At 38.0% G+C, this 12,713-nt stretch overlaps 1 protein-coding gene across 1 annotated transcript in view; it reads left to right on the forward strand.

Annotated features, from left to right (window-relative positions):
- Window positions 1–12,713, forward strand: part of GMDS (GDP-mannose 4,6-dehydratase) — a 533,671-nt gene that overhangs the window by 249,659 nt on the left and 271,299 nt on the right. Inside the window, exon 7 of the mRNA XM_067562592.1 lies at window positions 6,356–6,483. Coding sequence (XP_067418693.1) covers window positions 6,356–6,483 — 128 coding nt within the window. The remainder of the gene's footprint in view (window positions 1–6,355; window positions 6,484–12,713) is intronic.

A 12,713-nucleotide genomic window follows, 5' to 3' on the forward strand; every position in this document is an offset into this window, starting at 1 on the left:
GGCCCCTTTTAAAATTGGTTTTGACTGTAACGTCTCCTTCAACCGTGTCAAACAATTATTTGGGGAGAGTTGAAACTAGTTATTCACACCACAAGCCATAAAGTCTCATTTAGAGCAACTGGGCCAAATTCTGCTCTGACAGTAGAGTAAATCTGGAGTAACTGCACTGAAGCCAGTGGCAGCATGAGAGCAGAATTTGGCCCATTGTGTTACTCCAGTTGTTGCATGAGCACAAAAAGTCTGCAAAGCAGATATCTTTTTTTTCTTCAGCTACCTAAAAGGCCATTCAGTATGTTCTGATATATTCATAATTACGCACTCCTGGTCTACAGATGTTCCATTGACAAAACAATCATCTGAATTACAGGAGTTAAAAAGTGTTTAAGCCATAGTCTTAGAATCATGAAATCATGGAATTGTTGGGGGACCTTGAGAGGTCATCTAGTCCAGCCCCCCACACTGAAGCAGGACCAAGTATACCTAGATCATCCCTGACAGGTGTTTGTCCAAGCTGTTCTTAAAAACCTCCAATGATAAGGATTCTGCAGCCTCCCTTGTTAACCTGTTCTAGAACTTAACTACCCTATAGTTAAAAAGTATTTCCTAATATCTCATCTAAATCTCTCTTGCTGCAGATTAAGCCGATTACGTTTTATCCTATTTTCAGTGGACATGGAGAGCAATTGTTCTCCTTTGTCTTTGTAACAATTTGTAGCATATATGAAGATCGGTCATCTTTTCTCAAGACTACACATGCCCAATTTTTTTAACCTCACCTTATAGGTCAGGCTTTCTAATCCTTTTATCATTTTTGTGGTTTACCTCTGGACTCCCTCCAATTTGTCCACATCTTTCTTATGGCGTGGCACCCAGAATTAGACAAAATACTCCAGCTGAGTCGGGTAGAACAGTTACTTCCCATGTCCTACATAACGACACTCTTGTTAATACACCCCAGAACGTTGTCAGCCTTTTTTGCAACTATAACAAATAAGTAATGTAGTCACCAGCAACACCTTTGACTGATTAATAGCAAGCTTTTGAACTCTACAAGAAGTTCATTTCTGCCCTGTTGTAAAAGATGAAGCCCTGCCATAAAGAGCATCCAAGATTAAGGGAGGGAGGTAAATGGGAGGTACTCTTTTTCCTTAAAATTTCTCACCAGTGCTACCACCAAAGCAGCTCCACTGGTGAAGATAATGGCAGAAGCATTAGGGTAGAAAAGATTGTGTCAGCCAATGGCATTTTAGCTACTCTGTCATCTATAGTATCTCAGACTCGGTCTGGATGGTGGAGTGGTTCAAATCCCACCAGTCACCTTTTGCTCTGTCTATACGTATGCTCCTACTGATACTATTACTCAGTGGAACAGCTTTTGGTAATAGTGAGAAATTTTAAGGGGAAAAGGCTAGTGCAGATACAACCTGAGGGAATCCTGAAGACCTCTTAAGGATGAAAGAAACTAACCATTTCTATGCCGCAGCCCTTATTTTATTTTTAGCTATATAAAGATATATCCATAGAGCTCCATGTAACTCTATAGATAGAATCACTCCTAAGCAGACATTATGTCTGCCAAGTTTTAGGCCAAAGCTAATTTATAGAGCCAAATTATAAACCCTAGGAATATGGCTTTATAGTGGAACTGCTGTCATAACCTTAAGTACTGTGTGTGGCTGTAGTGGGCGTCAGTTTAAGTTCTAGTTTTGATGTGCATTTAATGGCATGAGATCAAGCATGAAGTGTAATAGGATATTTTAAGATACTAGGTTTAAGGAGAATTGGTATTTAAACATTATCTATGAACCACATCATTTTAATGCCTCTGAAACGTCATTCAATCCTTGATTCCGAGTTGCATGAAAAAATTCCTGATCGAATTTCTCAAAATGATCAGTAGCTTAGTTTTCATGAATTACTTTATTGAGATTTAAAGTAAGAGAACTGAAATATTTTGGCTGAACATTCATCAGAATATTCCTGTAAAATAAAATTTCCAATTTTTTTAGTTTAATCCTCTCTAGTCTTCATTTGTCTTTTGGTGTATACTCTGCTTGTGTTTAGAAGAACTTTTTAAACATAATTCTTTCTGTATCAAGAAAAGTAGTAAACACTTTTTTTCTTGTTGTATCTAACCAGTACAGCTGATTTTAGTGGTTGCCAGTGATACCTCTGCGATTTCCCATGTAGTATTGAGTGTATTTGAATACTGTGTTAACTTGATTGCTCAGAACCATTTTTCCACAAAACATTTTTTAATGTTCCCTCTGGAGATAATAATTCCAAAATTGAAGCTGTCATTCTTTAACCTAGTAGTTCAACACAGTAAACTTGCTGCAGTGTAGATGATGATTATTACTCTCACTGTTGATACAGAGAATGGGAATGTGGTGCTGAAAGCTGCTAGTTTTACTCCCTTGCAGTCTGAAACCTAAGACCATGTACTTTAACTCTATCCTTGGAAAAAGACTTTTGTGCTGAAAGTGCTTCTTGGGTTCATGCAGGAAATATAACCCAATTTCAAATCTAAATGTTAAACTTTAGAGTAATGCTTAATAGTTGTGGCTAATAGTTACAATATAATGATAAGAATACCCGTGAAGATTTCAAAGCATTTTACTAACATTAAGTAAGATGCAAAATATGCTGGGTAAAATCCTGGCCCCATCGCAGGTGGAAGTTGTGTCACTGATCTCAGTAAAGTGTTTAACCCATACCCATTTTACAAATAACAAATCAATGCACAGAGGAGTTACAGTACATGGATTTTTCAAGACTGCAATAATACTGAAGCAAAGTCAGCCCTCTCTTACAGTAGTGTAACTCAGGAGTAAATCTGTTAACTTCTGTGGAGTATTTCAAATTTATCACAGGGGAATAGCTAAGGCCCTGCTCCTGCAATGAGCTACATATTGGGTGTTTGTCTGCAAGAAAAACTCGTTACAATATCAAGACCTAAGAGCAGAGTTAGACCCACAGTGTCCTAATCATGACTCCTCCTTGCTTTATTTTCTAGACCACAGTCTTTTCAATTATCCCACATTGCCATCAAAAGGAAGGAAGTTTTATTTTCTATAATTCTGTACCATGTGCTTGGACTACTTAACTTCTGAATTTTTAATTTCAGCATAACATTTCAATTTATTGACTAATTTTAATTGTCATGAATTGTTCTGTTGATGATTATTAATTGTTAAACTCTGATGCACCCCAGAACAGCAATCCTAAAACGAAAGGAAATCAAAGCAAGACACACATATAAATGGTCATCAAAACATGTAATAACCAGGAACCAGTTAAGTCAGCAACAGTCTGAACAAAACATAACAGTACAAATGGCAGGCCCGAAGTAACTGCACATACCCTACACTATGTGTATGTAAGTACTTTATGTACACACACACACACACACACAGATGAACACAGAGTTCAGGGAAATAATAAGCAGGAAGGCAACACACACACCAGTCATCACTCTGATTTTAAAAAGAAAATTAAAAAATGTCACTTCAGGACTGGATTTTTAAAAGTGCATCTGTGCTTCAGTGCATAGCCCAAACCTCCCAACATTTATGTGCCCACACACTCATTTGCACATGGACGTAGGCATGTTTGTGTTCACATCAGAATTTGCACACAAGTAGATTGGGGGCACACATTTTGTGTGCATATTCTTTTAAAAATCTGGTGCTCAATGCCACACCGTGCAGTGAGCTACTACATGTATAAGCTGCTTTTCCAGATCATATAAAACCTGTAATCACAGAAGATTCCCTACAATTTTTAAATAACCAATAAACTAGAATGTCATATAGTCTTTTAATATTTGACAGACAAAAGAAAAATGTCTCAATCCTTTTGATAAATCTGATGTGAGGGATTTAATTTTTCCATTCTTATGATGCTCATGGTGCAAAGGAAATATTCCCGTTTTTGACTTTGCTTGTGCATTTGACTGTCCCACAGTTTCTATGGTTTTCTTATTTTGTGCAACGGAAGATTTTGGTCTAGAATATGCGATATATATCTTATAGTAACTCCAAAGAAAGACCACTTGTAAGACAAACTATAGAAAGTGTACGGGTGGCTCTCATAAGAGCTGTTTTTTATATCATGAATGTGTGTATTTGTAGGCACACTGATTCCTTCCAGTCTTTTAGTTATGAGCCATCCTTTGTTTTATTATTCCACTTTGAATAATCATTTGAGAAAGAGAAATGTTTATGCTCCATAGTACTAATGCTGCTGTCTCTCTTCAGATAAGGTAGCCCCTGTCACTAGTTAGTAAATGCCATGTAAATACCATCGCATTTTAATTCCAGTAGCGCATTATGGTGCTAATATTGTTGAGCTTATTTAGCTTGACTCACAAGTCCCAAGTACAGGTTATGTTAACTCTCCTTTTTTGAGCAAACAGTTGAACATTTTTTTTATTAGCATAAAAGTCATAGTCTCAGTATTAAGACTTAAAAAATTAAAATAATTAAAAAATTATGTTATGATGAAAAGGTATGAAAAGGCAAATGTAATTTGAAACAGCTCTACAGGAAGAAGGCACAAGCATGTGAATTTTGCAATAAAATACGTAGAACCACAGAATCACAGGAGATGAGGATTGGAAGGGAACTATTCTAACCCCTTGCTCAAAGCAGGACTGAACCCCAACTGAAACATCCCAGCCAGGACTTTCTCAAACCTCACCTTAAAAACCTCTAAGGATGGAGATTCCACCACCTCCCTAGGTAACCCACTCCAGTGCTTCACCACCCTCCTAGTGAAAAAGATTTTCCTAATATCCAATCTAGACCTCCCCTACTGGAACTTGAGACCATTGCTCCTTGTTCTGTCATTTACTACCACTGAGCACAGCCTAGCTCCATCCTCCCTGGAACTCCTTTCAAGTAGTTAAAGGCTGCTATCAAATCCCCCCTCATTCTTCTCTTCTGCAGACTAAATAAGCCTAGTTCCCTCAGTCTCTCCTCATAAGTCATGTGCTCCAGCCCCCTAATCATTTTTGTTGCCCTCCTCTGGACTCTCTCCAATTTGTCCACATCCCTTCTGTAGTGGGGACCTCAAAACTGGACACAATACTCCAAATGTGGCCTCACCAGTGCTGAATAGAGGGGAATAATCACTTCCCTCGATCTGCTGGCAGTGCTTCTACTAATGCAGTCCAATATGTCATTAGTCTTCTTGGCAATAAGGGCACACTGACTCATACCCAGCTTCTTGTCCACTGTAACCCCCAGGTCCTTTTCTGCAGAACTACTGCCTAGCTAGCAGGTCCCCAGTCTGTAGCAGTGCATGGGATTCTTCCATCCTAAATGCAGGACTCTGTACTAGTCCTTGTTGATTCTCATCAGATTTTTTTTTTTGGCCCAATCCTCCAATTTGTCTAGGTCACTCTATTTCCTATCCCTACCCTCCAGCTTATCTACTACTCCCCCTAGCTTAGTGTCATCTGCAAACTTGCTGAGGATGCAATCCACCCCATCCTCCACATCATTAATGAAGATGTTGAACAAAACCAACCCCAGGACCGACCCCTGGGGTACTCTGCTTGTTACCGGTTGCCAACAGTGATCAACAGCTTGATATCTAATCTGTTGAGCCTGATGATCTAGCCAGCTTTCTATCCATTTAATAGTCCATTCATCCAACCCATACTTCTTTACCTTGCTGATAAGAATGCTGTGAGAGACTGTATCAAAAGCTTTGCTAAAGTCAAGATATATCACGTCCACCGCTTTCCAAGCTAACCAAGCTACTTAAGATATGGTATAGCTCTGTGCAATTCCCAAATGGTAGAGTTGTGATCACTGTGTCAATGTCCTAGTCAAATATGGAGATTTATGCTCTTTTCTAATTAACCAGTAAAACCTTTTGAAGGAAGTTTAAATTTTGGACGTTCTCACCAGCAACTTTACTAATAGACAAAAATTATATATTTATGTATGTTCTTTAAAAAAACAAAACAAAACCTGAGGGTGGTCTTAGGTGCCTGTCTTCCATTCTTTATGTAATCTTTTCTATTTTCTGTTTAGAAACTGACATTCCAATTGATTTTCATTGGCCTTTTGACTGGGTTGAATACTGAGGCAGCAAATTAGGAATGCTTCAGAAGTCCCCCAAACAAAGATGTTTGCTGTGAAAGTGAAGCTACTGTGATACTTAGATCTGGAGCTTCTTCGCTTACTCAAATGATAAATGATGGCATATTTTAGGTGTTGTGAATTGGGGGGGGGAGGGTGGTAAAGACTGAAAGAAGTTGCCGTGAACTGAGCTTTGGGATTGTACTAGCAGACAGTTATCCATCATATGACGATGCTGATAATATTTTTTATCTCTGTTTCAGGGGCTAATTTTGTAACTCGAAAAATTAGCCGATCAGTAGCTAAGATTCACCTAGGACAGCTGGAATATTTCAGTTTGGGCAATCTGGATGCTAAAAGAGACTGGGGCCATGCCAAAGACTACATTGAGGTAGGTTATTGGCCACTTGCCCTTTTTGAAACAATGCGACTGATATGTTTAATGCAGTAACTTCAGTGAAAATGAATGACCTACAAAGGAGTATCTCATGAATTTTTACGCACAGAGGCCTGTTAACTTAGTGTTGCTCTCAGTTTCAGACTAGGGAGTTCAGTAACATAGTGGGCTACCCCCGCCATGACCTGAACAGAAAAATAAATCTTCAGGTTTACATTCCTTTACTGAATTCCTCTGGGAGGGGACTATTAACTAGAACTATTTTAAAGAGGTTTTTCTCCTATTGTTTCTGCAAACTTTTATGTTCAACATTGAGATCATAGCAAGATGCAGTGAAACCTGACTTTAAAGACTTCACTGCAGGCTAGCGGCCTTTTACAGGAATGAGGCAAAAACACCATTAATGCTGACAATCAAAGATCTGGTTGGTTCTGCTTCAAAAAGAAGCTTCACATTAATATTAGGATGGCAAGTGCTGTGTTACGTATGTGTCTGTATCTATTTACATTATTTCAAATGTTTTTCCTAGTTAAAATTGTTTCTAATTCTATATTCTATTTTATTTAAAATCTGCATTGTTTTATAAAGAGATATGAATGGCCACATCAGAAATATTGTCATTTTCCTAAGAGACTGTTGTCCTCATTGGGCTGTTTCTAGCTTTTAATAATTTCTGTCTGAGAAACCAGATCTGGCTTCCCTATTAATTGGTGTGATTCAAAAAGAAGATGGATGTTTGTGTTTCTTAAATACCAAAACAACAAGTGCTTTGTTGGATAGGAAAAAATCAAGTTTTTAGTGGGTTTTCCCCCTTAATTCTTACATTTTTAGTTAATATTTGAGCTCTTGGACCTTGACTGAAGCCATGACAAAAAGCATCAGTAAGACGAAAAAATGTTACTAATTTAAATATTGCCTTGCGAGGTAATTATGGTAACTTACTGACCCTCATGATGATGATAAAAACGGGGGTTGGATACAAGTTAAATGCATCGAAGCCAATACCGCAGGTGAGTGGAAAAGTAGAATTTGGCCAAGAAGTCTGTAAAGTTGGGCCCCAATTCTGCTATACATTAGCACGGAAGGACCCATATGCCTGCTGGGAGTCCTGGGTATCAGTATGATATTTCATGGATGGAAGGTCCACCTGTTTGGATATCATTTTCTGTTTGGGATCTTACCATGATTAATTTAACCCCAGAAATCTTTCTGTATATTTTCCAGGTATAATTAAAAATAATTTTTATCTACAATATTTTATAACAAATAGAAAACTATTAACAAAATCTATGATATCTTAAAAGGATCTTCACTCTGTTATTTATAAGTGAAACATAACCTTCCACAATTTACAAGCTTTTCATTTTTTAAATTAAAATGGCATACAATGGAAATTTAGCATCAGAACATAGAAATAGTTGTTAGAGTAAAATATCCAAAGAAAATATATAAGTTGAGTTTCAATATAAATTTTCAGAACTGAATTCCGCTCTCTTCTATGCTGGTCTAAATCCAGAGTAATTCTGTTGTACTCAATAGGCTAAATCCTGGTCCCATTGAAATCAATGATAAGACTGTTTGTGTTTAATGGAACAGAGTTTGATGCAGTGACTCTGGATTTAAAGTGGTTTCACTGAGGCCACAGTTTGGTCAATGTTCTTCAGATTCTACCTGGGATGGCCTGTGTGCAAACCTTAAAAAAACACAAAAGCTCATCTCATTCAGCAAAACCACCAGATAGAAAGTTCTCAGCTGGAGTCTCCACCAAGGACACATGGTGGCGTAATGTAAGCAGCATTCCAGATCTTTCATTCATATGATTTGGGACTGTCCCAAAATCTTCTGGAAAGAATTCCTCACTAGGACAGAGTTCATCTTGAGTATCTCATTAGAGGGATCTCTTTGCCTAATGGGAGACTTATCAGTTCTTATTCTCTACATATATTTAAAATGTGGTTACTTCTTCTTTATAATAGCTTAAAAAAAAAGAGAGAGAGAATAACTTTAGAATATAAATAAACTATTGCACGCTCTAATAGACTAGGATGGACTTAGAGATTTAACATCATTAGAATAAACGTGCTACATAATGTTAGAAAGCATGATCATATTTATAAGCATTTTGGGAGACTCCGTAAATGTACAGCTAAATACATTGGGATCTATATTATCCTCTCCATATTTAGTTTTAAATGCCATTGATATTAATATGAGTAACACGTGCCTGTAAGGTAGACCCCATGCCATCTCTTCTTTTTCTTTACTTCCGGATTAGGAATAATAATAATAAAACCATAAATACATTCATACTTGTTTTTATAAAATGTTATGGGTTACATCCTGGACCCACTGTAGTCAATGGCAAAACTCTTACTGACTTCAATGGGGACAGATTTCATCCTGTATTTATTAGTGTGGATATTGGTATGAAGTGTTGCCTAGTGGTTAGAGATGTAAGACTAGGAGACAGGACTCTTGGGTTCTAATTGCAGGTATATTACTGACTTACATTATGATCTTGTGTAAGTTACTTCCCAGTTCAATAAAGTACTTAAACACGTGCCTAACTTGAAGCATGTAGTTATCCCATTGAGGTGGGACTACTCACATGCTTAAAAATTAAGCACAAAGTGAAATACCTTGCTGAATCAGAGCTTAACTGTAACGTTAAAAAAGTGTTTGTTTATAATTTCACCATTGTCAGTTGGTACTTAAACTCCTACCGGTTGTGCTTTGCGAATCAGACACTGGAGTATTGTGCTAGTGGTTGAAAATGTGAAAGTGTAATTTGTTCAAAAAGAAGGGTAACTCCTTCATCTACTTTTATTGCTCAAGCAGAGCAAAGCACAAGTAAGCAAATAGTGAAAAATAAATGTGATTTTTTTAAAATGTCCATTTTCAACTAAACTGTTTTTAAAACATTTGATTTTTAACTTGTAATTGACCTTTTTAATTAAAATGGAATTGATTTTTGTCTGATTGATGTACATTGGTGGGAGGAGTTTGGGATTATATTATGAACAGTAATCCATACTACCAAGTGGGGGAGGAAGGGGAAGTAATATATCAACACTGCTAATATGTGAATCTTCTGTGTGCTGTTTTGTTTTGTGAAGGTAATTTATACCTTTTATTTGATGCAGAATGTTATAATAAACCATCTGCTAGATATTTTCAAACACTACAATAGTAAGTACTTAACAGTCTATGACTCATTCCTATACCATGTGAAAAACACAAGGCATCATACAAATTTCCTCTCACACTACCCCAAGAGAGTCTTATTTCAAATTAATATAGGTTCTCACAAACATTTAACTTGGAGCGCTGAGAAAATACTCATCAGTCCATTGCTAATTTTTTATTTCCCGGCAGCCAAATACTGTTAACTCTAAAATCATGAAGGGAGATAGGCAAGTGAAACCATAAAGAAGTCTCATTATATGAGAAGCGACAGACATGTTTATTTGTAAAGTTGTAATAGGATATCCTGCAAATAGAACACAACCTCGTTGTAAAGCTGCCCTAGGGAGACAGTAAGTGCCTTTTCCAAGAAGTTCTACAGTGGAGATTTCCCCTCCTCTCTTATAATCCCTTCGGCATAGTGCTCTAGGGCTGGGTGGTGCAGCGCAGTGTTAAATGTTGCGCAGACAGCAGAAAAGAAAAGCAGTCCCACCAGACAGAACTAACTACCCAATCCCTGAGTCACTGGCCTAGTTGAGCTCTTCCAGTTGGACACTCTCCAGACTGCTATGAATGGATCCAAGCAGTGATTCCCACATGCCCTTTATTAGCTGAGCCTGGGCAGAGTTTAGGCATGGTTCCTAGCTTTGGGTCTCTAGCATGCACTCTAGGTATAGACCTCATGTCTGATGCTCCCTTTGGCAATGGGTCCTCCACAGTCCTATTGCCTGGGTTCTCAAACTAGTGCTTCCTCCGCTCTTACATTTTCCCCAGAATCCAACCAGAGGCTTTCAGTTTACCTCTCTTCACAGGGCATGTGATAGTGAAGGTAAACACTCTCCTGCCCAAACCTCCCTGTCCCTTCAAAAGCCTTCATTCTTTGTTCGTCCTGTGAATCCTTTCTGCTTTGTCACCTCTATCTCTTTGTCCTGTTCAGGAATTTGCCACTCTCTCCTCTTCCCCCTCCCTGCATGTTACCCACACACTAGGGCGCCCCACCTCTTCCCAGTCAGTAAGGCTCCAGCGTAACCTGGTTAATTTAGGCACCCCCACCCTTTCTCAGTCCGTAGGGCTCTAGGAGACAGGCACCTACCCTTTCCCAATTCACACTATAGGGTTCAGGGTCACACATACTCAATTTGTAGGGCTCGGGGTGAAACCAACCTGCTTAATATAAGTACCTACACACTTTCCCAAATTTGTAGGGCTCTGGGTATATATTACTGTGGGTTTGCAGAATCTTTTACCAATGAGAGAGTCTTACACAGTAATAACCTCTATTTATTAACAATTACCAAACATAGTACACATGCTAAGCATACGACGTTATGCTCATCAATCCTGATCAGGCAGGCGGACTTTCCCTGTTGGCCAGGTAAGGTCAGTCTCATCTGAATTCTGGTGGTTGCACGTCATGGTCATGCAAAGGATCCTAGCAGCTCTGATCTTGGGCGGTGTCTTTGGAGGAGGATTCTTCTCCCTTCAGGTCTTTCCTTCTTATTCTTCTCGTTCCTCTTCTTCTTCTTCTTCTAGCTGGTCTCCCTCTCTATACCTTAGCCAATCATATTACAAAATAATTCTTTGAGCAATCCTAACATATTGTAAAATATTCTTTAACCAATCATACCCGACCACCTTAATTGATCACACATAGTTATCTTAGTTATGCAACTGACAGAAACAATCAAAGAACCAGACACAAATCATTCTGATAAACAGTAGAGAAGTGGGTACCATAAAGACAAAACAATAAGATGTGTAGATTTTACAATCACAACTGTTAAGTGATTCCTTTCCAGACAGAATACTATCAAAGTTTTCTTTAAGCATCTTAAGATTTGTTTCTTTATTTGGTGGTAGTAGGTACTATCAGGACAGCATCACCTTCTTAACAGCCCAATATTACATTGTCTTGACGTAATTTCAGGAATGTGAAGATGTGACTGCATGCTACTTAGCTTATGGCTGCTGTCTCTCCTAATATGGCTGCTACTGCTTAGCCCAAGAACAAGGCCTCAGACCTTACATGTAGACAAGGTGAAGAAACTAGCTTTGGCCAACCTCTGTAGCATAGCCATTGTTCAGTCCCCACTGCAGCTATATCCATTGTTCTTGGTCTGATAGGTATGTGTTTTAGCCCCCGTCAGCAAATGGTGGATTTCACAATCAAGTGGAGGCATTCCCTGATACAACAATTTTATAACAACTTCATAAAATCAGCCAGAATTCAGAAGTTTTACATAGGGATTCTGAAAATTATCGTAACACCCTAATCCTGTCTACTTCCGCAACTCAGCATCAACATCCCAAACACCGATCTATGTATGGGGATAATAATCCTTCCCTACCTCATAGAGGTGTTATATAGACAAATGTGTTAATGTTTGTGAAATGCTTAGATATAAAATTGATGGAATGCAATAGAAAGCCTAGAAATAAATAAACATTAGACAAAAGTCAAAATTTCTAAGCAGGGTAAAGTTTTAATGACCTGTAACTTACAACCCATTTGAATGTTCTACAGTGTCTGCAAACTTGTAGAAACATTATCCTTTGCCTTCTGTATAAATCTGTCAGTGTTTTGGGGGAGTGGGGGAGGGAGGGAAGATGCTAAATTGGATATAGTCCAACATTTAGGCATGAGACTACTCAGATGCTTTACAGCACTTAAGCGCTTTCTTAATCTGGGCCAGCTTTATGCTGGAAACTGGTTACCACTTTTTATAATGATTTTAATAAAATAATAGAAAAAGTAAAAACAAAACCAGAACTCTTCATAAACATGTAACAGAATAGATTATAGCTAGTCCATGGTACCACCAGACGTACTAAGAAACCATTTAAATAGAACCATCATAGCTTAGTAATATGATCTTGATTTTGTTTGTGATTTAAAGTCAACAGGAAAATGCACTTGAACACTTTACAAAGTCACCTTTTTAGTCCATTTTGAGCATTTTAAAATTTGAAATTACCAAATCTACGTATTCATACAAAGATGTCTTTTTCACAGCAATGTTAGGTTTATGACTCCTATTGGT

This window comes from Emydura macquarii, unplaced genomic scaffold (assembly GCF_026122565.2).
Source record: "Emydura macquarii macquarii isolate MOO-44397 ecotype Brisbane River unplaced genomic scaffold, CSIRO-AGI_Emac_v2 contig_2452, whole genome shotgun sequence".
Lineage (NCBI taxonomy): Eukaryota > Metazoa > Chordata > Testudines > Chelidae > Emydura > Emydura macquarii.